Here is a 26,809-nt window from a genome sequence, read left to right on the forward strand (position 1 = left end):
GAGGGCACTCCACCCTTTTCCGGCTGAGGACCATGGTGTCAGATTTGGAGGTGCTGATTCCCATCCCAGCCGCTTCACACTCAGCTGCGAACCGATCCAGAGATAGCTGAAGATCACGGCCTGATGAAGCAAACAGGACAACATCATCTGCAAAAAGCAGTGACCCAATCCTGAGTCCACCAAGTCGGACCCCCTCAACACCCTGGCTGCGCCTAGAAATTCTGTCCATAAAAGTTATGAACAGAATCGGTGACAAAGGGCAGCCCTGGCGGAGTCCAACTCTCACTGGAAACGGGTTCGACTTACTGCCGGCAATGCGGACCAAGCTGTGACACCGATCGTACATGGATCGAACAGCTCTTATCAGGGGGTCCGGTACCCCATACTCTCGGAGCACCCCTCCACAGGATTCCCCGAGAGACACGGTCGAACGCCTTTTCCAAGTCCACAAAACACATGTAGACTGGTTGGGCGAACTCCCATGCACCCTCCAGGACCCTGCTAAGGGTGTAGAGCTGGTCCACTGTTCCGCAACCAGGACAAAAACCACACTGTTCCTCCTGAATCCGAGGTTTGACTATCCGACGGACCCTCCTCTCCAGAACCCCCGAATAGACTTTTCCAGGGAGGCTGAGGAGTGTGATCCCTCTGTAGTTGGAACACACCTTCCGGTCCCCCTTCTTAAAGAGGGGGACCACCACCCCAGTCTGCCAATCCAGAGGCACTGTCCCTGATGTCCATGCGATGTTGCAGAGACGTGTCAACCAAGACAGCCCTACAACATCTAGATCCTTGAGGAACTCCGGGCGTATCTCATCCACCTCCGGGGCCCTGACACCAAGGAGTTTTTTGACCACCTCGGTGACCTCAGTCCCAGAGATGGGGGAGCCCACCTCCGAGTCCCCAGGCTCTGCTTCCTCATTGGAAGGCATGTTAGTGGGATTGAGGAGGTCTTCGAAGTACTCCCCCCACCGACCCACAACGTCCCGAGTCGAGGTCAGCAGCGCACCATCCCCACCATACACAGTGTTGACACTGCACTGCTTCCCCCTCCTGAGACGCTGGACGGTGGACCAGAATCTCCTCGAAGCCGTCCGCAAGTCGTTCTCCATGGCCTCCCCAATCTCCTCCCATGCCCGAGTTTTTGCCTCAGCAACCACCGAAGCCGCATTCCGCTTGGCCTGCCGGTACCTATCAGCTGCCTCCAGAGTCACACAGGACAAAAGGGACCGGGAGGACTCCTTCTTCAGTTTGATGGCATCCTTCACCGCTGGTGTCCAACGGGTTCAGGGATTGCCGCCACGACAGGCACCGACTACCTTACGCCACATCTCCGGTCAGCCGCCTCAACAATAGAGGCACGGAACATGGCCCATTCGGACTCAATGTCCCCCACCTCCCTCGGGACATGGTCGAAGTTCTGCCGGAGGTGGGAGTTGAAGCTACTTCTGACAGGGGGCTCTGCCAGACGTTCCCAGCAGACCCTCACAACACGTTTGGGCCTACAAAGCCTGACCGGCATCCTCCCCCACCATCGGAGCCAACTCACCACCAGGTGGTGATCAGTTGACAGCTCCACCCCTCTCTTCACCCGAGTGTCCAAGACATGTGGCCGCAAGTCCGACGACACGACCACAAAGTCGATCATCGAGCTGAAGCCTATGGTGTCCTGGTGCCAAGTGCACATATGAACACCCCATGCTTGAACATGGTGTTCGTTATGGACAATCCGTGACGAGCACAGAAGTCCAATCACAAAACACCACTCGGGTTCAGATCAGGGGGGCCATTCCTCCCAATCACGCCCTTCCAGGTCTCACTGTCATTGCCCACGTGAGCATTGAAGTCTCCCAGCAGTACGAGGGAGTCCCCAGAAGGTATGCCCTCCAGCACCCCCTCCAGGGACTCCAAAAAGTTGTTTGATTAACTTGTCTCCAGTACAAGTTAATCAAAAGCTTGTTTATGCAAGCCCTTCCATTAGTATACCACCTCACTCCTCCTGCTGCTTGAGGTAAGTTAGTTTATAAAAACAAAGCAAATGTCCCTTATCTAGAAACAAATGTGAAAGGAAAGAAATTATTTAAGCACCCATCAGTAAGTATAGACTGAATATATACAGTGCATCCGGAAAGTATTCACAGCGCATCACTTTTTCCACATTTTGTTATGTTATTCCAAAATGGATTAAATTCATTTTTTTCCTCAGAATTCTACACACAACACCCCATAATGACAACGTAAAAGAAGTTTACTTGAGATTTTTGCAAATTTATTAAAAATAAAAAAATTGAGAAAGCACATGTACATAAGTATTCATAGCTTTTGCCATGAAGCTTAAAACTGAGCTCAGGTGCATCCCGTTTCCCCTGATCATCCTTGAGATGTTTCTGCAGCTTAATTGGAGTCCACCTGTGGTAAATTCAGTTGACTGGACATGATTTGGAAAGGCACACACCTGTCTATATAAGGTCCCACAGTTGACAGTTCATGTCAGAGCACAAACCAAGCATGAAGTCAAAGGAATTGTCTGTAGACCTCCGAGACAGGATTGTCTCGAGGCACAAATCTGGGGAAGGTTACAGAAAAATTTCTGCTGCTTTGAAGGTCCCAATGAGCACAGTGGCCTCCATCATTCGTAAGTGGAAGAAGTTCGAAACCACCAGGACTCTTCCTAGAGCTGGCCGGCCATCTAAACTGAGCAATCAGGGGAGAAGGGCCTTAGTCAGGGAGGTGACCAAGAACCCGATGGTCACTCTGTCAGAGTTCCAGAGGTCCTCTGTGGAGAGAGGAGAAACTTCCAGAAGGACAACCATTTCTGCAGCAATCCACCAATCAGGCCTATATGGTAGATTGGCCAGACGGAAGCCACTCCTTAGTAAAAGGCATATGGCAGCCTGCCTGGAGTTTGCCAAAAGGCACCTGAAGGACTCTCAGACCATGAGAAAGAAAATTCTCTGGTCTGATGAGACAAAGATTGAACTCTTTGGTGTGAATGCCAGGCATCACGTTTGGAGGAAACCAGGCACCGCTCATCACCAGGCCAATACCATCCCTACAGTGAAGCATGGTGGTGGCAGCATCATGCTGTGGGGATGTTTTTCAGTGGCAGGAACTGGGAGACTAGTCAGGATAAAGGGAAAGATGACTGCAGCAATGTACAGAGACATCCTGGATGAAAACCTGCTCCACAGCGCTCTTGACCTCAGACTTGGGTGACGGTTCATCTTTCAGCAGGACAACGACCCTAAGCACACAGCCAAGATATCAAATGAGTGGCTTCAGGACAACTCTGTGAATGTCCTTGAGTGGCCCAGCCAGAGCCCAGACTTGAATCCGATTGAACATCTCTGGAGAGATCTTAAAATGGCTGTGCACCGACGCTTCCCATCCAATCTGATGGAGCTTGAGCGGTGCTGCAAAGAGGAATGGGCGAAACTGGCCAAGGATAGGTGTGCCAAGCTTGTGGCATCATCTTCAAAAAGACTTGAGGCTGTAATTGCTGCCAAAGGTGCATCGACAAAGTATTGAGCAAAGGCTGTGAATACTTATGTACATGGGATTTCTCAGTTTTTTTATTTTTAATAAATTTGCAAAAACCTCAAGTAAACTTTTTCATGTTGTCATTATGGGGTGTTGTGTGTAGAATTCTGAGGAAAAAAATGAATTTAATCCATTTTGGAATAAGGCTGTAATTCAGTATCTAAGGTACAATTAAAACAACTTCCCATCTGCATTATCCACATGATCATAGTAATTATTTATTTCTCTGACAGTTTAATTTATCACAAAAGCTCCAGACCTGCTCTCCATCATGGTCTGTAACAGCAAATAAATTCTCTGTCAAAGTCACAAAGTAAATTAAACACTTCTTTGTGTACTTCTTTGAAAATTGTTACATTAAAGAAATCTAAAGCTATTAAGCCACCATAAGCCTAACTTCACTACGTTTTTTAACTACATTACACTGCATGGTGCTATTAAAAAGTATGCATTCTATTAAAAAATTCAAATGCATTCTGTTATGACTCACTGTTACAAAACTACTTAAAAACCTAAAATGACTTTTGATGAAGTAACTAAAAAAATTAAAGTGACACAACAAATCAGTTAACGAAGTCCTCAAATTCAGTTCAATGTTACGCCATGCACAGAAGTTCTAACAAATATTAATTACCTTTTTCTTTCATGATTAATAAAGTTTGCAGATACCTATCTATCTAAAGTCTTTGATTTTTTCTATTTTTACAGAAGAGTATTACCTCAACCCTTTGTTTTATATAGGTGCTTTAACAGCAAACTGTATTACAGGACTGGAAAAAAGAGAAACATGTGAAAGACCCTTTAACCGTCTAGGCATCCATTAAGAACATTCAATAATATCCTGATTGCACAGTAGAGTCAGCTGGCATTGGGAATTCCACAGACAATTAGTAATATTACTGCTGGTTAAGTACGGTCACACTCCGGTTGCAAGAAAACTGCCTATGCCACCCAAACCACACTTGAAAACAAGTCCAGTCTGTTTGATATCAAGAAAACTGTTTTAGCACAGAATTCTAATACCGCCCTTTTAAGTCCAAATGGAGGTTTGGTGAAGAACAGGGTTCAAACCAAACTAAGGCCAACACAAGTTATTTATGCTCATAAAAAGTAGGAAGTAGCATAGATTAAAGAATGTCAGTATTTTTCCAGCAGCATCATTTGTTACTATTGTGTATCAAATTTTGTTGCTAACTGTTGTGGCCTATTGTCAAAGACTAAGAAAAAACAAACACTAGAGGAAAAAAAAATCTGAAAAAATAATCCAGGTGCAGTAACCTCTATGTGAAACATAATAAAGATGTGACAGAGTGCTTTGACATGTTGCATTGCTGGTAATAGTCTAGTTGCTAAGTAGCAGGGTAGTAACACCAGTTCACCACACTATATTTTGTGCAGACCTCCTCCTCCAACTTGAAACACATATTTAGGTTGTTTTGCACAAATGTGTCAGGCAAATAAATATAAAATAATGGTGATATGGAAAATAGAATTAAGTTTTAACTGTTTATAGCTAGAAGAATTCAAGTCCAATACATTGTCATTTATAACTACTGAGATGGAGGCAGTTACTGTTCCTGAATAACTGTACTCCACGCACATTAATTGTTCAGTCATAATGTTCTGTACAGGCAGCATATTTTCTGCACACAGCATTGCAAGCATTCAAGATGAATATGGAACTCTTCTTTATAAATAACTAACATCTGAAATAAAATAATTCTACAAAAAATTATATGGAAATAATATGGATTAATTTCACATAATCCAGAAAATAGAAAAAGGATGAATGAAAATTAGAACACTTACTAGAAATAATGATACTGGATACAGCTCTTTCTTTACTACCACTAAGTTGTACAATACACAAAATTTTCTGATCATATTGGTCTCTTATTGAAAGATAACTTGTTATAGTGATTCGCCCATCATGCTCCACTTCTTCAAAGAGCTCTGAATACTCTGTTACTGCAGAGCCATCCTCATGTGTCCACTTCAGCTGTGGTTTGGGATACCAGCCTCTTGATATGCACTTCAGTTTAACATTCCCAGGCTCTTCATCTACAGTCATTACAGGTTTGCCGCCTTGAGCTACAAGAAGAATCGGGTTACTGTTAATCAGCTCATTTATGGTACCTACTCTGCATTCTGACAACAATGTGTACTCACCTGTGACACTAAGGTCTAGGCTTGCTTGTATCTCTCTGCCATGTGCTTTCACAGAGCAGGTGTATCTGCCTTCATCAGTGACTTTCACATTTTTCAATGAAAGAGATAGATCTCCTGTCCTTTTATCCTCAGAATTCAGTTGAGTTCTCTCCTTGTACTGTTCGTGATGCTCCTCTAGTGCCACTCTTCTATTTGTATATAGAAACACTGGAGAAGTAAGTCCTTTTTTTTCCCATTTCACCTCTGAATCTAAAACACGTACTGCAGGATCGAGATGGCAAGGTAGTATGACATTTTTGTTTATCTCGGAAAGACACAGGCTTTCAGATGTTTTCAACTTCACTGCAATAAAGAGGAAAGAGGAAAGATTCCTAGTAGACCACAGGTAAAGTAAATGCTTAAATAAAGAAAAAGGGCAATAATACATGTAGCATACAGTATATGTTTATGCAGAACTGTTCAAACACCTTCTTTGCCTAATATATCTTAATTATCCACTGTACATCTTGATTCTCCTCTCAGTCTGAGAGCTGCTTAAACCTGGCATCATCTCTTGGCTGTGAAACATAGTTTACTCTCAGATGAAAAAGAAGCTGAAACCTTAACACCTGATCCAATTACCACTCCACTCTGTTGCTTTATATGTCACTGCCATAGTCTTGAACAATAATCTGTCGAGTTTTACTTGTGTATTTTTAAAATGGGTAACCCTATTTCACCTCATTATACTTTACATTATGCAGATATTAATAGAATGCCTTAAATCCCATACTCGTATTACAGTGTCAGGATTGATTACAGGCAATTAGACATAGCAGCAGAACAGGCAGAAAAGGAAGTTACACTTTTGTTAAGCATTAGTCAAATACTGTAAATGGTGCCATAAATCAAAACCAAAATAATGTGTGAACACCACACAACTTGATACTATTAGATGTTCAGTTTTCTCTGGCAGTGGTGTGATTGTATAACTTAGGACCTTTCTTGATTCATCATCCAAAGTTCATAAAACTAAAGTCATATTTCTAAAATTAGCTGCTTTTCTCACACTTCTGACATCATAAATGGGAGTCAACAGCACATCATGCTTGTATAACCTAGATGTGCATTGTGGTCAAGAGTACGCCTAGCCAAATCTTAGGCTCATTATATAGTAGAGGTTAATTACATTTTCTACTTAAACTAATTCTCGGTTAATTCTTAACCAAACACCACAGCATTTGTGGACAGAGTACATTCTCTGTAGCCATATAACATGGCAAGATGTTTTCACATAAAAACATCTTTGTAAAATAAAGAAATCTTAAAGCATTGTTGTAAAGATCCAATTTTTAAACATTGTATCAAAGGTTCTGCTGATTTCTCCAACACCAGGGAACAGAGGTATAATTAAAATTTTATAAGAATGGTGTTCAGGGCCGGATTTATATGAAAAGAGGCCCTAGGCTATTCCACTTATGAGGCCCTTTCACCTTCCATTTTTAAGTTTGTAAATTACATGAGAGATAATAAAATTTTGCTAACAATTTGAATGTAGGCCCCTCTTGATCTTGAGGCCCTAGGCTGAAGCCTAGTTAGCCTATAGGAAAATCCGGCCCTGATGGTGTTCCTAAACGGTTTATTCTTTCTTGAACAATAATGTCTAATTATTTACTGAATATAACTCACTGACACTCTAAATAAATGTATACTTAAACCTAATACTTTTGTGTGTGTCTGAACATGTTTAGTCACATAACAACATAAGTCACAGGTTTAACAACATAAAGAGTTCTACACTTAAATAAACTGAGTATTTGACATGCTTTTCTGTAAGATCCTGCTTCATTTCCTTCATGAAGATTTAATTTCTGAAGTTCAAATATTTCTCAATTGTGCTTAATTGTCTACAACAAGTACTTTTGTTTCAACAATAAGATTGATGAAAATAAGTTAGAAAAAAATCTCCAGTTAAGATAAAAAGTGCTATAAAAACCATAAAGGAACTCTTACCTGAGACATGAAACGTGGAGACAAACTTTTTTTCACTATCACTAGGTTGTACAATGCACAAAAAGTCTTCTTCATATGAATCTTGTACAGAAAGATAACTTGTTACAGTGATCCTCCCATCCTCTTCCACTTTTGCAGAGAAATCTGAATGAACTGTTATGGCAGAATCATCACCATAATTCCAATGAAGATCCGGTTTAGGGTACCAGCCTTTAGATTCACACTTCAGTCTAATCTCCCTACCAGTCTGTTTATCAACAGTGATGACAGGTTTTCTGCCATGACCTAAAAAGGGAAAAATTGTGGAGTTAATTAAAATATCTATAACTCATTTTCTACAATCAAATAACAAATCACACTCACCAGTGATGCTCAGGTACAGAGTTGTTTCATTCACCTGGCTGAGTGTCCTAACATAGCAGGTGTATCGGCCTCCATCCACATCTCTGACACTTTCCAATATCAGAGACAAATCTCCCTTTGTCAGATCAGAATGCAGTCGGGCTCGTCCCCTGTACTGCTCATGTTGCTCCTCTCTTCTATTTTTGTACAAAAGTACTGGAGTGTCAAGTCCTTCTTTTTGCCACCTCACCTCCAACTCTAAAGCGCTCACTTCAGGGTTAAGGTGGCAAGGGATTGCTGTATTTTGACCCATAGTTGCACTAATCTTGTCAGGGAAATTTTTCAGTCTCACTGCAATAAAGAAACAATACAACATTGAGAGGAGTAATCTGAGGGTAAAATGTTTAGATTAAACTAAAAATACCAGAAATTACATTATATGTAAAATCATCTTCAGATTTTTCATTGTGTTTAAGGTATTAAAAAACATTTCTTGAAAAGTCACAAAGACGGTTTTTCTCCCAAGAACATTGCTATTTCCTAATAAAATTATTTATATTTTAAAGAAACTCATGCACAGGTCAGTTTTTTAAGACTCTGTTCCTACATGGGTCTTATGTTCATGGTGCAAGTAGGCAGCACACAATTTTTCTGGCTGAAAGTACCACAGTTCTAAAAACTGTATTTATGTTATATGTAGAGTGCTTCATTTGGAAGCTTCCATCACATCTCCAACTTGACTAGAGTAAGAAAAGCACAGCAGGACCATAACATCTAATGCCAAAGCAGCAAAAATATGCAGTAAGTAAAGAACTGTGGAACATACTAATAAATTAGCCATACTACATTAGTTATCCTCTTTAATGAAATCCCTTTGTGCGTCCAGGTGTCCGTGTGTGTGTGTCTTCTGGTGAAGTGTGCATGCGCGGGGCACGGTGCGATGCGCGATATTACTGTCAGAGAAAGTTAGAGGCGTTTTACGGAAATACAAACCAGTATTACTGCGAGAGGAAATTAAAGGTACACAATACAGTGACGCATATTTCAGCCACATACAAACCAGTATTACTGTCAGAGGAGATTAAAGGCATATTATCGACGCGCACGCCTGTATTACCGCCAGAGAAAATTAAAGGTATATTACGGACGTACAAGCCAGTATTACTGTAACAGAAAATTAAAGACACACAATACACGGCGGCAGCCCACGAAGAACGGTCAGCTCAGCAAGTAAACATCAACAAAAGAAAGGCTGAAAGAAAGAAAAATACGACCAACAAAAAGAATGAGGTCAAAGTCCCTTGTCATTTAATATAGACTGTTCCTACTAATGTTTATGCACCACTGTTGTAGCGCCCGTTATTGTAACGGGCTAAATGACTAGTGTTCTTATATTGTCATTGTTATATTTTGTAGCTATTTAGCAATATATTGTAATCTAAACACAAATAATGTGAATTTATCCTAATCATTTTGTCGACTACCTGGGTTGCAACAGATGATGTTAAAATGCTCTAAAAGATGCATTGGTGATTTTTTTTTTTGTGCAACGTTTTCAGAGAGGGAGTTAAAATCATTGGGCAGAAGATGCTAGAATCTCACATAATCTCTATATTTTTTGACCTATAATGCCATATAGAAAAATGTTAAATCACATAGAGAAATCTTCTATGTTACCTAGAATAGCTTACTTAGAACTTAGAATATCAGTTAGTTACCATCTGGATAGTGTTACAGCTTGAATATACTTATATCACCAGCCATGAGCACACTACTGTTCCTAGGTAACATTTTAAAAGGCAAGCTTTAATGTTCTACTTAAAGACAGTTGTTGTATATATAACTGTAAGATGGGTTGCATTACACTATGTACAGTACATTATGTTCCATGTAAACATGACAACAAACATGACTTGCTCTTAGTGGTGGTTCACAAGTGACAGCAGAGGTGCACATGAGATTGTTGAGAAACAACAGTATTAATGACACTACAACAGAAGATACCAGTGAAAAAAATGCTACATTCTTTGAACAAATATGTCACTTTACGAGACAATCTACACTGCTGTTCTCACTTAACATAATGTCATGAATTTTAGGTGGTAACGATAGATAGATAGATAGATAGATAGATAGATAGATAGATAGATAGATAGATAGATAGATAGATAGATAGATAGATAGATAGATAGATAGATAGATAGATAGATAGATAGATAGATAGATAGATAGATAGATAGATAGATACTTTATTAATCCCAAGGGGAAATTCACATACTCCAGCAGCAGCATACTGATAAAGAACAATATTAAATTAAAGAGTGATAACAATGCCGATAACAATGCAGGTATACAGACAGACAATAACTTTGTATAATTTTAACGTTTACCCCCCCGGGAGGAATGATCTCCTCAGTCTGTCAGTGGAGCAAGACAGTGACAGCAGTCTGTCGCTGAAGCTGCTCCTCTGTCTGGAGATGATACTGTTTAGTGGATGCAGTGGATTCTCCATAGTTGATAGGAGCCTGCTCAGTGCCTGTCGCTCTGCCACGGATGTCAAACTGTCCAGCTCCGTGCCTACAATAGAGCCTGCCTTCCTCACCAGTTTGTCCAGGCGTGAGGCGTCCCTCTTCTTTATGCTGCTTCCCCAGCACACCACTGCATAGAAGAGGGCGCTCGCCACAACCGTCTGATAGAACATCTGCAGCATCTTATTGCAGATGTTGAAGGACACCAGCCTTCTAAGGAAGTATAACTGGCACTGTCCTTTCTTACACAGAGCGTCAGTATTGGCAGTCCAGTCCAATTTATCATCCAGCTGCACTCCCAGGTATTTATAGGTCTGCACCATCTGCACACAGTCACCTCTGATGATCACGGGGTCCATGAGGGGCCTGGTCCTCCTAAAATCCACCACCAGCTCCTTGGTTTTGCTGGTGTTCAGTTGTAGGTGGTTTAAGTCGTACCAATTAAAAAAGTCCTTGATTAAGTTCCTATACTTCTCTTCCTACCCATTCTTGATGCAGCCCACGATAGCAGTGTCGTCAGCGAACTTTTGCACGTGGCAGGACTCCGAGTTGTATTGGAAGTCCGATGTATATAGGCTGAACAGGACCGGAGAAAGTACAGTCCCCTGCGGCGCTTCTGTGTTGCTGACCACAATGTCAGACCTGCAGTTCCCGAGACGCACATACTGAGGTCTGTCTGTAAGATAGTCCACGATCCATGCCACCAGGTATGAATCTACTCCCATCTCTGTCAGCTTGTCCCTAAGGAGCATAGGTTGGATGGTGATGAAGGCGTTAGAGAAGTCTAGAAACATAATTCTTACATCACCACTGCCTCTGTCCAAGTGGGAGAGGGATCTGTGTAGCATGTAGATGATGGCATCCTCCAATCCCACCTTCTCCTGGTATGCGAACTGCAGAGGGTCGAGGGCGTGGCGGACCTGTAGCCTTAGGTGGTGAAGCAGCAGCCGCTCCATGGTCTTCATCACATGTGACATCAGAGCGACAGGCCAAAAGTCATTCAGCTCACTAGGACGTGATATCTTTGGGACGGGGCTGATGCAAGATGTTTTCCAAAGCCTCGGGACTCTCCCCTGTTCCAGGCTCAGGTTGAAGATGCGCTGTAGAGGACTCCCCAGCTACAACGCACAGGCCTTCAGCAGTCGTGGCGATACTCCATCTGGACCCACTGCTTTGCTGGCACAAAGTCGCCTCAGCTCTCTGCTCACCTGGGCTGCTGTAATTGTGGGTTGGGGGAAACTCTGCCCTGTGCTGGTATCAGCAAAAGGATGGTTGGAGGGTGCAGTACTCTGAGGTGAGAGTGGGTTAGGGTGGTCAAACCTGTTAAAAAAGTTGTTCATCTGGTTTGCTCTCTCCACATCTCTCTCGATGGTGGCACCACGCTTCGAGCTACAGCCAGTGATGATCTTCATCCCATCCCACACTTCCTTCATGCTGTTGTTCTGCAACTTCTGCTCCAGCTTTCTCCTGTACTGCTCCTTCGCTGCCCTGAGCTGGACTTGGAGTTCCTTCTGCACATGCTTGAGCTCATGCTGATCACCGCCTTTAAAAGCCCTTTTCTTCTGGTTCAAAAGGCCCTTGATGTCACTTGTAATCCATGGCTTGTTGTTAGCATAGCAGCGTACTGTTCTTACTGGAACTACAATGTCCATACAGAAGTTGATGTAGTCAGTAGTGCAGTCAACAACCTCCTCAATGTTCTCACTATGTGACCCCTGCAGGATATCCCAGTCCGTAGTTCCAAAGCAGTCTCTCAGAGCCTGCTCTGCCTCAGGGGACCACTTCCTGAATGAGCGTGTGGTTGTAGGTAGGACCCTCACTCTTGGTTTGTAGTGAGGCTGAAGCAGAACCAGGTTATGATCTGCTTTCCCAAGCGCAGGCAGCGGGGTGGCGCTGTATGCGTCTTTAACGTTTGCATACAGTAAGTCAATAGTCTTATTTCCCTGGGTGTTACAATCCACATACTGGGAGAAGACAGGTAATGTTTTGTCCAGCGTCACATGGTTAAAGTCTCCAGGTCTCCAGCAATTAGCACAAGTGCCTCGGGGTGCTGCGTTTGCAGTTTAGCAACAGCTGAGTGGATGATGTCACTCGCTGTCTCCACATCCGCCCGAGGAGGGATGTAAACAATAATAACAATGACATTTCCAAACTCTCTGGGCAAGTAATAGGGACGCAAACTTGCGGCCAACAGTTCGATGTCCCTGTGGCAAGAGAAGATTTTAACGTTAACATGTCCAGATAGATAGATAGATAGATAGATAGATAGATAGATAGATAGATAGATAGATAGATAGATAGATAGATAGATAGATAGATAGATAGATAGATAGATAGATAGATAGATAGATAGATAGATAGATAGATAGATAGATAGATAGATAGATAGATAGATAGATAGATAGATAGATAGATAGATAGATAGATAGATAGATAGATAGATAGATAGATAGATAGATAGATAGATAGATAGATAGATAGATAGATAGATAGATAGATAGATAGATAGATAGATAGATAGATAGATAGATAGATAGATAGATAGATACTTTATTAATCCCACATTCTCCAGCAGCAGCATACTGATACAAAAAACAATATTAAATTAAAGAGTAATAAAAATGCAGGTAAAAACAGACAATAACTTTGAATAATGTTAATGTTTACCATAGGGGCCAACAGTTTGATGTCCCTGCAGCAAGTAGAGACTTTGATGTTAACATGTCCAGAGTTTCACAACCTTGTATTGACATAGAGTGCGAGTCCACCTCCTTTGTGCTTCCCGCAGGTACTTGCGTCTCTGTCCGCTCTAACTGTGCTAAACCCGGGAAGCTCCACGTTAGCATCTGGGATGTTAGTTGTTAGCCACATTTCAATAAAACACAACAAACTGCATTCTCTGTAGGTCCTGACATTTTTCACTAGCGCAGCCAGTTCGTCGATCTTATTTGGTAGCGAGTTCACATTTCCCAGGATCACAGAAGGCACCGAAGGTTTGTATCGCCACTTTCTCTCTAGATGCTTGGCTTTTATCTTAGCGCAGGTTCTGCTGCCATGATACGACCTTCTTATCTCGTCAGGTAAATAGGGGACCACACCGGCTCAGGCATTTGTTCTCAGCACTTGAGGTTGACTACTTGAATAGACGAGTCTCGGCGTGTAAAAATCCATTTCCAAGTAGTAAAGAGTAGTAAAAAAGTGTAAAAAGTGTCCAGGGAACTAGTCCACATAAAAGAAAGTGGTAGGAGTTGACAGTGAAATAGAGAAAAATACAGAAAAAAGGTAAAAAGATAAAGTAATACACAGAGCTGCTGGAAAGGCTGCCACTCGCGGAGGCGCCTGAGTCATCAATCATGATAGATAGATAGATAGATAGATAGATAGATAGATAGATAGATAGATAGATAGATAGATAGATAGATAGATAGATAGATAGATAGATAGATAGATAGATAGATAGATAGATAGATAGATCTTTATTGTCATTGTCACTTTAACAAAGGAACAACGAAATTGAAGGTACAGTCGACTTAGTGTGAGGCATAAGAGTTAAAAAGACAAGAAGAGAGAAAATGATAACAAACCGAATAGTAATAAAAGTACTTTACAAAATATATAAATTGCACTTGTTATATATACAAATTGCACTGGTTGACTTAAGGTCTATATTGCATATTGGGAGAATGATATGGAGCAGTTTTATTCTGAGTTCAGGGCCATGATTGCTTTGGGATAAAAGCTGTTTTTAAGGCAGGTTGTCCTGGTTTTTATTGCTCGATGGCAAAAGCTGGAAGAGGCAATGACCGGGATGTGATGAATCCTGTGAAAAGTCTATTGCTTTTTTGCAGCATCGGGAGGTGTAGATTTGTTCCAGAGTGGGGAGGGTACAACCAATGGTTCTCTGATTAGATGTTTCAGCATGGAGTTGCTAGGCTCACTTATTGTGACGGGCCTCAGATTTTGAAAATCTAGGAGTACACTGCTCATCAAATTTGAGAAAACTAGTAGACATAGAAAACATTGGCTACCAGGTGCTGTGCATAAATCTTTGCATCGTTTATACTAAAATGTTTACTCTCTAGGATGAATGTTCAAACAAGCAATGAAAATGTTTTAAGATGTTATTAGATAGGACTGCTGCTAATAGAAAATAAACAAGTTACATAATGACATACAGTATATATGTGCAGATATGATCTGTGGTCCATGGTAATAATAATAATAATAAGAAGAAGAATTTATAATAATACTTTAAACATTACCACCTGAACAAGCTCATTGTAGTCTACATCAAGCTCCTGTGTTGACAGCTAAACAAGAAGTAGACTGTGCTTCACGAGTCACCAGATAAGGACAAACGTCTGGAGAGGGATCCAGTCAGAAGAGAAAGAACATAAAAAGAATGCTCTATGGATTCAACATGAGGCCACTTAATACAAAAACATGTCAGAATAGCAGTGGTGCCAGTTCCAAGTCAGTAAAGTTGTTGACGCGATAACTGGAAGGCACCTGGTCTGAACAAACTCCAGAACCTCTGGCTTAAGACATTTACGGCTGTCCAAAGTCAACTAATGAGAGCACTGAACGAAGTGATTCCATGAACCTTGTCTGATGCCTGACTTGATGACCAAGGGTATTACGGTCTTACTATTTAAGGGTAAGAGCAGCAAGGATCCAAAGAACTACCGCACAGTCACATGCCTACCAACAAAGTGCTCACTGCATTCAATGCATAAAGGCTCTACAATCACTTGCTCAGCAACATTATGCTCCCAGAGAAGCAGAAAGGTTGCCATCGAGCAAGCTGAAGATGCAAGGACCAACTACTCATCAACAAGATTGTGATTAGACATGTGAAGAGCAATCGGAAGCATCTGAGCAGGGCCTAGATAGACTACAAGAAGGCCATTGATAGTCTGCCATGCAGCTGGATCCTGCACAGTTTGAAACTCTACCGAGTCAGTCCAATAATCACCTGGTTCTTGAAGAGTGCACAAAGAACATGGCGAACCAGGATGAATCTGGTTCCATCCAGACAGACGAAATGCACATCAAGCGAGGAATTTTCCAAGGTGACTCCCTGTCTCTTCTGCTTTTTTACACTGCCATGATATGAAATTGAGACAGGCCAGTGAATCAGCATCTTGCTGTATATGGATGACCTGAAGCTCTATCCATGAAGTGATGACGAAATAAACACGGGAACTGGCCCTGTTCAAGTGGTTCAATGACAACATATGGATGGAGTTCAGCTTTGACAAATGTACCAAAGTAGCAAGCTTGTAGCAGCTCCTGATGTAGTGAAGAACAACAAAGAGACAATCAAGATCCTAGAAGCAAGTGAGGCATAAAAGTACCTTTTAGTTGACTACAATGACGACATCAAACACAAGCTGATGAAATCCAAGACCACTAAGGAATACTATTGTTAAGTGCAACTTTTCCTCAAGGCAGAGCTCAATTTACAGAATAAGATCTTTGGCATCATACTGTGTAGAGGTTGTTTAGGAAGTTAAAGAACATGGATCGAAAGAGCAGAACATGCCTCCCAATGCACAGCCTTCTGTATCCAAAGGCAGACATAGAGTATCTCTACATCTCAAAATGCCAAGGACGCCGAGGACTTTTAGAGCTCGAGATAGCGAAGGAGGTCTGTGTGAAAATCTTGAGCGGACTAGTGGGTATAGCTGCTGCAACTGCTGCTCAAACACCACCAAGCACTGCTCAAGCATGAGTCCATTGTGAAGAGAGGCCATTAGATAAAAAGAAAAGGTATAGGCTGCTCAAGGCCACTAGGCGATAAAACCAAGCAATTACTCAAGTCCAAGATCATGGAGGCCAGGATGCAGTACAACAAAGAGAAGCTATTGCAGGGCCAGTTCATGGCTTTGAAGTGCAGGTCTCAAGTGGGAAACCAAAAGCCTCGTCACAGCCATCTGTGTGGTGAACCTGAAGAGACTATCTGCCAAATAGTGTCTGAATGCCGTGTACTGGCCTCGAAGTCACAACAAAGGCAGTATGTTCCTGCACTGGGCATTATGCCAACAGCTGGGTGTTGCGATGACAGACAAGAGGCACAAGCATATACCAGATGCGGTCGTTGACACCATAGACTATGTCATCTTATGGAACAAGGCTATTCCCACAAACCGTACCATCACCGCCAATAAGCCAGACTTTGTGTTCCATGACAAGAAGAACAAGTTGTGTGTCTTCATCAATGTGGCAATCCCATATGACAACAATGTCCTGAGCAAGGAGGCAGAAAAGATCACCAAATATAAAGACCTAGAAGTCGAAATCAGACACAGCAGAACACGAGGACAAGAGTGGCTCTAGTAGTCATAGGTGCACTGGGAACCATCAGGACTGGGAACCAAGAGCAACTGGACGCACTTCCATGTAGAATCAGCTTGAAATGAAATGAATGAAAAATTCTCCAATCCTTTCACACAGCACCTTATATACATGGCATCCCTGGATGATCCCCTATTTAAAACAACCTGCATCAAGAATGAAAAGTTGGACAACAGAATAATTAAAGCAGCAGAAGAGATCAAACATCAGCTGGTTGAACAGCATGACAGACATATCAACTGCATCATCCTCTCTCCCAGAAACTACAGCAGTTATGGAACCAATGGTAAAAAGAAGGAAGAATTTGGCTAGCTTTTAAAAAAAGCAGAGCAGTACAGAGTTGAGCATAGCATCTTCCAAAAAAGAACAGACTATTCAAGTGGGGCCAATAAGCTACACGTAACGCCTGGACTTAGACACTGACATAGACCCCTTAAAGTGGTGGTGACATCATGAAACACATTTTCTATGTGTAGTCATGCTGGCTAGGAATTTCTTGTACACTTCTGCCACCAGTGCCATTTCACAGAGGGCCATCAACACTGGTGGAAACATTGTCTGCTGTCACAATCTGCACTGAAGACTGTAGACTGTTTGGTTTTCCTGGTATGTAATATTCACAAAGAGATTAATAATAATAATAATACATTTTATTTATACAAGGCGCCTTTCAGGGAACTCAAGGACATCGAACAAACAATAAATAAATAAATAATTAATTAAATAAAAGACACAATTATAAAAAACTTAAAACATCAGAAAATCTAGAAATTAAAACCAAACAAAACCATTATAATCAGGAGGAAAAAGAAAAAGCCATTTTAAACAGATGTGTTTTAAGTTTACATTTGAAGGATGAATATGATTTGATATTTCGGAGATCCGCAGGCAATGAATTCCAGAGCTTGGGAGCAGAACGGCTGAAAGTTCTGCTCCCCATGGTGGTTAGACGGGCGGGAGGGACAGTCAGATGGGTGGAGGAAGAGGATCTAAGGTTACGGGATGGAATGGCAACATGAAGAAGGTCAGACAGATATGGAGGGGCGAGGTTATGGATGGCCTTAAATGTTAATAGTAGAATCTTAAAATCAATATGAAACTTGATCGGGAGCCAATGAAGCTGCTGCAAGACCGGAGTAATATGGTGAATAGATGGGATTTGAGTGATGATACGTGCTGCAGAATTCTGGACTAACTGAAGCTTATGAAGAGATTTATTAGGGAGACCAAAGAGGAGTGAATTGCAGTAGTCCAGCCGAGAAGTGACAAGACTATGAACAAGAATGGCAGTAGTATGAGGAGTGAGGGAGGGGCGAATGCGATTAATATTACGTAGGTGGAAGTAAGCAGACCGGGTGATGTTATTAATGTGACACTGGAAAGATAGAGTACTGTCGAGGATGACACCCAGACTCTTGACCTGAGATGATGGGGAAACAACAGAGTTATCAATAATAAGAGAAAGATTATTGGTTTTGGATAATGATGATTTTGAACCAATGAGGAGAACCTCAGTTTTGTCACTGTTTAATTTAAGAAAATTCGAAGAGAACCAGGATTTAATTTCAGCAATGCAGTCAATAAGCGAGGGTGGTGGAAAAGAGGAGGTGGGATTACCAGCAAGGTAGAGCTGGGTGTCATCAGCATAACAGTGAAAATTAATGTTATATTTGCGAAAAATATTGCCAAGGGGAAGAAGGTAAATAATAAAAAGAAGAGGCCCCAGGACAGAGCCCTGGGGCACACCAGAAGTAACAGCGGTGGGTTGGGATGTGAAGGTTTTAAGTTGTATGAACTGAGTGTGGCCTAAGAGGTAGGATCTAAACCAATCAAGTGGAGTGTGAGTAATGCCATTCAAAGATAATCTATTAAGGAGAGTGGTATGACAAATAGTATCAAAGGCCGCACTCAGATCAAGGAGGATGAGAACAGTGATTAGACCAGAATCAGCAGCCATAAGGAGGTCATTAGTAATTTTAACAAGTGCCGTTTCTGTACTATGAAGGGGGTGAAAACCAGACTGGAACTTTTCATATAGATTATTGTGAGATAAATGGGTGTGAAGTTGGATAGCTACTATTTTTTCAAGAATTTTGGAGATAAAGGGCAAGTTAGAAATGGGGCGAAAATTATTGAAATTAGTAGGATCAGCACCAGGTTTTTTTAGTATTGGGGTTATAGCAGCAGTTTTAAAAGATGAGGGAATAATACCAGTAGTAAGAGAAGAGTGAATGATGGCAGAAATGAGAGGGACTAGAGAGGGGAGGCAGGCTTTAACCAGAACTGTAGGCAGGGGGTCCAGCTGACAAGTAGACGACTTGGATTTGCAGATGAGATCTGAGATATCAGAGGAAGTGGGAAGCTGGAAAGAAGAGAAAGAGTGAATAGGCGAGTGTAGTTCAGAAGGAATACAGAGAGGATCTGGACCAAGGTGCTGATGTATCTTTTGGATTTTCTCGTTGAAAAAAGACATAAGAGAATTACAGAAAGCAGTTGAATAAAGGTGAGATGGTAAAGAGTCTGGAGGTTGTGTAACATTATTAAGTAAAGAAAACAAAGTCTTGGTGTTACCTGTATTACGAGTAATTAACTGAGTGTAATAATTAGATTTGGTTTGAGCTATACAATCCTTATAATAGAGAAGATGATTTTTATACATCTCTTTGTGGACAAAGAGTTCGAATTTTTTAAACAACCTTTCAAGTTGCCTGCCCTTAGCTTTCAGAAGCCAAAGTTCAGGCGTAAACCAAGGGGCAGAAAAAGAAAAAGAAACAGAACGGGTTTTTAGCAGAGCCAGAGAATTAAGAATACCATTAAGACAAGTGTTATAATATGAGACCAGTTCTATGGGAGTGGATAAATTATAATAGTCCATTTGGGAATCAATTCTAGAAGACAGCAAATTCAAGTTAATATTCTTAATGTTGCGAAAAGCTATGAGACGTGGAAGCTTAGGAACAGAAAAGGTAAGTTTGGCATTGAATGAAAGAAGAAAATGGTCGGTTATAGTGAGTTCATCTGCTGTGAGATCAAAAGGAACAACACCAGAGCAGCAGATCAGGTCCAAGATATGTCCTTTACAATGGGTAGGAACATCAGTGTGCTGCTGGTATCCAAAACTCTCCAGGCAAGATAAAAAGTCTCTAGTGAGAGGGATATTGATATTGTCCAGATGTATATTAAAATCCCCCAGCAGAATTATATTTGGAGTAATTACAGATAAATGAGTAAGGAAGGTAACAAGATCGTTCAAAAAATTGTTGTTTGACTTAGGAGGACGGTAGACAGTTGCAATGATGGTAGGAACTGGGCCAGACAGTTGACACACAGTCGATTCAAAAGAGCTAACAGCAGGAGCAGACAACGGCAGGACTTTCCACTTCTCGCGATAAATAATCGCGACACCTCCTCCACGGCCAGAGGCACGGGATTGACAAGTGTAAACAAACCCCGGGGGGGTGCATTCATTAAGTTGTGAAAAGTCTTGAGGTTGCTGCCAAGTCTCAGTTAAACAGAGAAAGTCAAACTTACGGTCAATGAGGAGATCCTGAATGAGATGTCCCTTGCTCGTGAGTGAGTGGATGTTCAGTAGACCAAAGCTGACAATGTTGCTGTCGCATTTGACAGTGGTGTTAGTCGACCGAGCTAAGCTGGCCAACACGCTATGGTCAGCGTTCCTATCTGTGTTGTGTGGAGGGTGCCGAAAATCAGACCAAAAAGAGTTAATTCCTTTCGAGATGTCCGTTCGGAATCTACGGCGGGACCCACGGTGGATGTATCTCTGACGAGGGAGAAGTATGACGTCCAGGTCGAAATACAGCACCGACAGCAGAGGCACAGACTGGAGAAGACACAGTCGAAGAAGCTCAGCAGCTGGATACTGGAGGAGGCCAGTCGCAGGTTAGATAACGAGCGACAGAAGACTCCAAACAAGCATTAACCAGGCGATTATCCTACCAGTCCACATTGTAGGTGAGGAGGCCACAGGCAGCTCAGACGTCCAGAGAATAAGCTGGTAAGTTTCAAACGAAACGGAGGTTAGGCTGAAGCTAAATGCATACACAGCATATACAGCCACGCAGAGATGTCAACAAAATGGCAAAAACAAAAATACCCACAAAATCACATAGTCTAGTTACCTGCGAGCAGCGGCGACCAGTCCCGCCAGCGTTCACTCAAACCGGAAGTAATAGTAAACTGTTTGCAAACAGAATGCACAAAGATTGGCCTTTGAAAGACAACATTAAAGTCCGGTTAGGTTTGCTTGATGTTCATTGGAGCCCAAAAGGAACTTGGAATTTAATACTTAATTTTTATTCTATATCTTATTTAATTTTTTATTGTATAGCATATACTGTGTTCAAGTATAAATATAAGGCAAACACAATAAATTGCTTTGTTTATTTATTGTTCTGTTCTAATTTATCATTTTGCTCAATGTATACATTGTAGTGTCCTGCGGTGGGTTGGCACCCTGCCCGGGATTGGTTCCTGCCTTGTGCCCTGTGTTGGCTGGGATTGGCTCCAGCAGACCCCCGTGACCCTGTGTTTGGATTCAGCAGGTTGGAGAATGGATGGATGGATGGTATACATTGTAGAATCTCTTTATGGAAAGTGAAAAAGACATCACCTTAGAATAAGCCACTGTTAACCTATGAAATTCGGTTTTCCTCAAAACCGGAATTTAATTTAAACAGTAAATTAGTTTAAGTATGAAAAGTATATACAAATGCTCATACACCTTGACACAAAATATACAGAAGACATTAGCATTTTTAAATATACTGTGATATAAATTTTTGGTAATAGCACAAACTCCTATATACAGTGTTATAAGATTTTTTCAAATGAAAAAGCACAGGATTGCCAAATTTTCATGATGCATTACATATCAATGGTAAAGAGTTAGCCAACTGTTTGAAGGCTAGGACAGAATATGTACTGTTCTTTTTTACTAGGCCTTCTTAGGAAGGTTGTGGAGTGTGAACCTTTGCTAGCTAGAGCACACAATCTTTTTCCCTTTTTACAAAATTGGGGACCCCCACCACAGTCTGCCTGTCCCAAGGTGATGTCGTCACCTTTCAGACAACACTAAATGGCTGTGTTAGCCAAACCATACCCATAATATACAGCGCTTTAAGCACTTCCAGTAAGATTTCATCCATTCCTGCCTATTTTCCCCCATTATAATTTTAATCATTCTTAGCAATCTCAACAACAGACAGCCCAAACAATGCTTTTGGCCAAGCCTCTTCTACGTTGGACATATCCATCAAGTATAACAGTTCTAAAAGTCCTCTTGAAAACATCTTTAGATGAAGTAAATGTTTCTATACACTTTCTGAGTTGTCAAATGGTGTACCCGAATGTCTTTGATGGGGATCCAAAACAATAACTTTTCAGGGTATTTGCCAAACTGCATTCAATAGACTTTTACTTCAGCCACCATTTTATCATACAAGTATCCCTCAGTGAAAACTAGAATCCACTCTGTTAACATTGTATAGAAGACCTTTTTCTAAAAACTGACAGCTTCCCTACAACTGAGGTCTACCAATAGGTCCTAGGGTTGCAGCCATGACAAGCACAAATAACATATTTACCATGTCTCCTTGTAGCTACTTCCACTACACAAGATAAGCTCTTCTGGAGGAGGGAGTTGAATTCATTCTGACCTGTGACATCAGTTTGGTAATCCCAGCATGGTCTCACAACTACTCCAAATCTGTCCAGCAGAGGCTCCATCCACAAGAACCAGCTCCCTACCAAGTGTTGATCAATTAAGAGCTCAGACAACACAACTATACAATCAATATGTGTCCTTTGGCCCAAGGTATTCGAGTGCCAGGTACACTTTTGAGCAACCTTGTTTTTGAACAGGATATTCACTGTGGACAATCCATGACTCACACCAACACTCACTTAACAATGCACCTCACAGAGTCTGGCCTGGATGATCGGTCCTTTCAGTCATGCTCCTTCCATTGTCTCCGTCATTACCCATATGAGCACTGAAGTCTCCCAGTAGGACTACAAAGTCAGCAGGTGGTACTGTTTTTTGCACAACAAATCCTATACTGCTACTTTGTTTGGTAAATGCACACAAACAACATTAAATGCTCCATTCTCTGCAATTTGAAGTTGCATTAAGGCAACCTTCTCATCCAAAAATAAAATAAAATAAATGTAAACACTATAGCACACACCCTGGAGCTTATGAGTATTACTATGCCCACCCAGAACTTCTCACCTCAGAGCAACTTTGGAAAAAAACAAAGAAAACACAGTTTGCATTCACAAACTCTATGTACTATATAGCTAACAGAATTGTATGCTGATAATAGGAAAATAAATATGTAAATAAGAATTAGCATGTTTATAAGAACGTGTGAACCCCTCAATTAATCACAGTTTCCATAAGGTGTACATACCGACGAAAAGTAGTTTGAAGAACCCATCTATACACACAGATATGAGAAACTTGATTTTGTTTGTTCTTTACCACACATATGAAATAACATATGAGAAATGCAGTTGTTTCCATAAGTACTTTCGATGTCCATGGGTTTGGTAGGGAAAACAACAATTTTAAAGGAATAAAGTCAATTACTCCAAAGTATTAAGGATTACTGGCTCACTGAAAAAGTTTACAGTTAGTAAGAATCTCACCAAAGAAACTCACTCAATTAGATACAGTTCATGCACTGACTGAAAAATAAAAACTTTCTTTAGATTGACATGTAAAGAAGTACAGGTTTCTGTTGCTGTAAGAAAGTGATAATATTGTTGCATACTTACCACTAACACTAAGGTATAAACGTCCTTCATTTTCTTGAGTAACTGCCTTTACAGAGCAGGTGTATTTGCCTTCATCTGCAATTCTTACATCTTCAATTACCAGACTCAAATCTCCTTTTCTTAAATCTGTATACAGATGGACTCTTTCTCTGTAGTCCTCATGTTGCTCCTCTGTCACCACTTTTTTGTTCTTATAAAGAAGGACTGAAGTAGCAAGTCCACCTTTTTGCCATCTCAGCTCCAAATCTTCAGCACTCACCTTAGGGTCAAGATAGCAAGGGAGTATAATACTTGTACCCAAGATGGCATTAACATTTTCAGTTATATTCAGACCCACTGTGAGAAAGAGATGAAAAACAGCAATGATAGACAAAATGAGAAATAATGCAAAAAATGTTAATCACTTAAGCTTTCTTGGTTCACAGTGAAGCAGAGGGTGACTTTTCGAGCATCAGGTCAAATGGTAAAACTTTGGCTCTTCTCTAAAAAGAAGCTGACAAATAAGATTAACTCATACTTTATATTTAAGTAGACAATTAAATCTTTTGTGAAAACTATGTTTCTGTAAAATGTAACAGACATTGCTTTGAAAAGGCACACAAGTTCATGTTAATTCTAGTTTGTGCTCAGGCATATCTATACTACATGGGTATGTGAATAATACTGCACCATTGTTAAGGGAAAGGACAGCTTAGACAAGCAATGAAATAAATGGTCTCATGAAACAATTGCTGCGGTGGGCTGGCGCCCTGCCCAGGGTTTGTTTCCTGCCTTGTGCCCTGTGTTGGCTGGGATTGGCTCCAGCAGACCCCCATGACCCTGTAGTTAGGATATAGCGCGTTAGATAATGGATGGATGGATGAAACAATTGCAGGCTAGCCTGAAAAGGTATCTGAGTCAATTTGATAACCTATAGTATAAGACAATCATTTGTTCATTTTAACATTACATGAAAAAGTAGACTGACACAGAATTCAATGTCTTCAGATTTTTTGTAACTGCATTCCATGGGTGTTACACTCTTAAGAATTGGCAAAATTGGACATAACTCAAATGACTCAATCCTGTTGTCACTTGATTTACTACTTACATATAAAGTTTTACTGCCTGGTATTAGAGCATGCCTGTCTATCCACTATAACCCATCACAAAACTTTACTACCAATACCCCTATAAAGAACATGCTTATGGGAGTGTGAGATGTTCCAGTTTAACATGAAGCCACTTGATGTTGTCACACTACCATCATTGCACAGTGTAGTCTCACATACTGTCAGAAGGTCAAAGCAAGAATATAAATGAGTTCCTGGTAAATTAGAGCTTGTAAGTAAATAACAAAAGAATAACATTCAATGGCATAGCATTGATAAATAAAAAGTATATAGTAGTTTAAATTTTGGTAGAAGCATTTTTTATTCTATTAAGGTCACTTATTAGCCTATGAAGACAAACTGATCTCAGAATTTTATATCCCCATTGACTTGTTGTAAACTGTCAAAAATTCACCCAGGACAAAACATTTTTTGTGAAGTATGATGTCAGATGTCTTTTTCTCTGGGTCACATGATTTGGGATATTTATTTTTTAACACTATTGGTTTTAATGGAGTGACACTGAATGGGGCATTATTACTTAAAGAACAGCATTATTATTTAGAGAACAATGAGCTGTGATAACTTACAATAAACTGTTGGAATCCTTCTACTAAAGTGGAAGAGTAAATACCCTCAGAATAATGCATTATTTTATTTACTGTAAAAAATGTATTAAACTCAAGCACTCCTCAGTTTGTTCTTTTTTTACTTTGGGAAGCCTTTTTCAGTGTTATTCCTAAATAACTGAATATGCAAAGCTGTTATTATCACTCCAGTTACAGCAGTATTTGCGAACAACTCTATTACATTTGTTTAATTTCTGCTCTCCCTTTTTGGACAGTGGTACATATAGCTGTATAATTATAATACTCTTATGATCTTTTATACAGTATATCCATTGTGAGGAAATTAAAAGCAAAAAACAAAGAACAGTAAACTGCAATGCTGATTGAATCAGTATGCAAACTGATTTTGTGAATTGTCCTTTAAATATAAAGAAATATAGGTGATATTATACATGTGGGGACTTAAGTCAAAGGTAGCAGAATAATAGTCAGCTATGTCACAGCTAATGTAAGGTTTAACTCAGGTTGTTTCTTAAATTTCATTTTCAGTTGGCTATTTCTTATTGAGAGCATGAGATGCATTATTGGTGGGGGGGAGTCAGTTACAGTATTTGTAACATGTAATGATATACAGTAAACGGTATGTGATGCTTCTAAATAATTTCCATTGAATGAAGCAAACACTTCATTTCATACCAGTCAAATGGAATGTTCCTCTCTTTATATGATCTGTCTCTTTTAATTACAACCGGTATAAGAGAATGTCAATGGAAGCCCCCTTCACCAAATAACTGCTAAATAGGCATGGCTGTCAAACAACATATCAAGACCTTTCCAATACACAGGTTCTTTCAACATGTCTTAATGAAAGGTAGTACTTAATCATATTACCTGGTACAAGAAGCTTTACATTTTTACAATGAAGATTATCTGATATGATGCAGCATTTATACTCTCCTTCATCAGAAAATGCAGTATTCTTTATTTGTAGAGATGCATTGCCTTTTTCCATCTCTTGGATGAAAAAATTAACTCGATCACTGTATTCTTCATTTTGTATCTCCAGTGTGCTTTTCTTGGTTACATAGCTCAGTACAATGGAGGATTTGTTATTTCTGACTTTGTACCATCTGACCTCCTTCTCAACAGCACTGATTTCAGCCGAGAGATGACAAGGAAGAATGACAGATTCACCTACCAGTGCTGTTACTGGAGCATTAGGAACAGTAACAGGGTCTGTGGAAAAAGGAATAAAAATATCACCACACAGAAAAGGTTAAGTGAATAAAACAATAAGCAGGACAAGCAACTGATACATTTAGCCACATACTCTACAATACACAGTTAAAATGCTAAAATATGCCAAGTCTCAGTTGAGCTGCTAAGGACCTTTAGTGCTTACCTATTTCATACCATAAAATAA

General features: G+C 40.7%; 1 protein-coding gene across 1 annotated transcript in view; it reads right to left on the reverse strand.

Moving 5' to 3' along the window:
- LOC114644521 (cell adhesion molecule DSCAM-like) overlaps positions 1–26,809 on the reverse strand; it is a 647,203-nt gene that overhangs the window by 326,601 nt on the left and 293,793 nt on the right. The window contains exons 3-4 of the mRNA XM_051922477.1: positions 26,278–26,622; positions 23,727–24,062 (exon numbers count right to left, since the gene is read on the reverse strand). Of these exons, the coding sequence (XP_051778437.1) occupies positions 23,727–24,062; positions 26,278–26,622 (681 nt within the window). The remainder of the gene's footprint in view (positions 1–23,726; positions 24,063–26,277; positions 26,623–26,809) is intronic.

This window comes from Erpetoichthys calabaricus, chromosome 2 (genome assembly GCF_900747795.2).
Source record: "Erpetoichthys calabaricus chromosome 2, fErpCal1.3, whole genome shotgun sequence".
Lineage (NCBI taxonomy): Eukaryota > Metazoa > Chordata > Cladistia > Polypteriformes > Polypteridae > Erpetoichthys > Erpetoichthys calabaricus.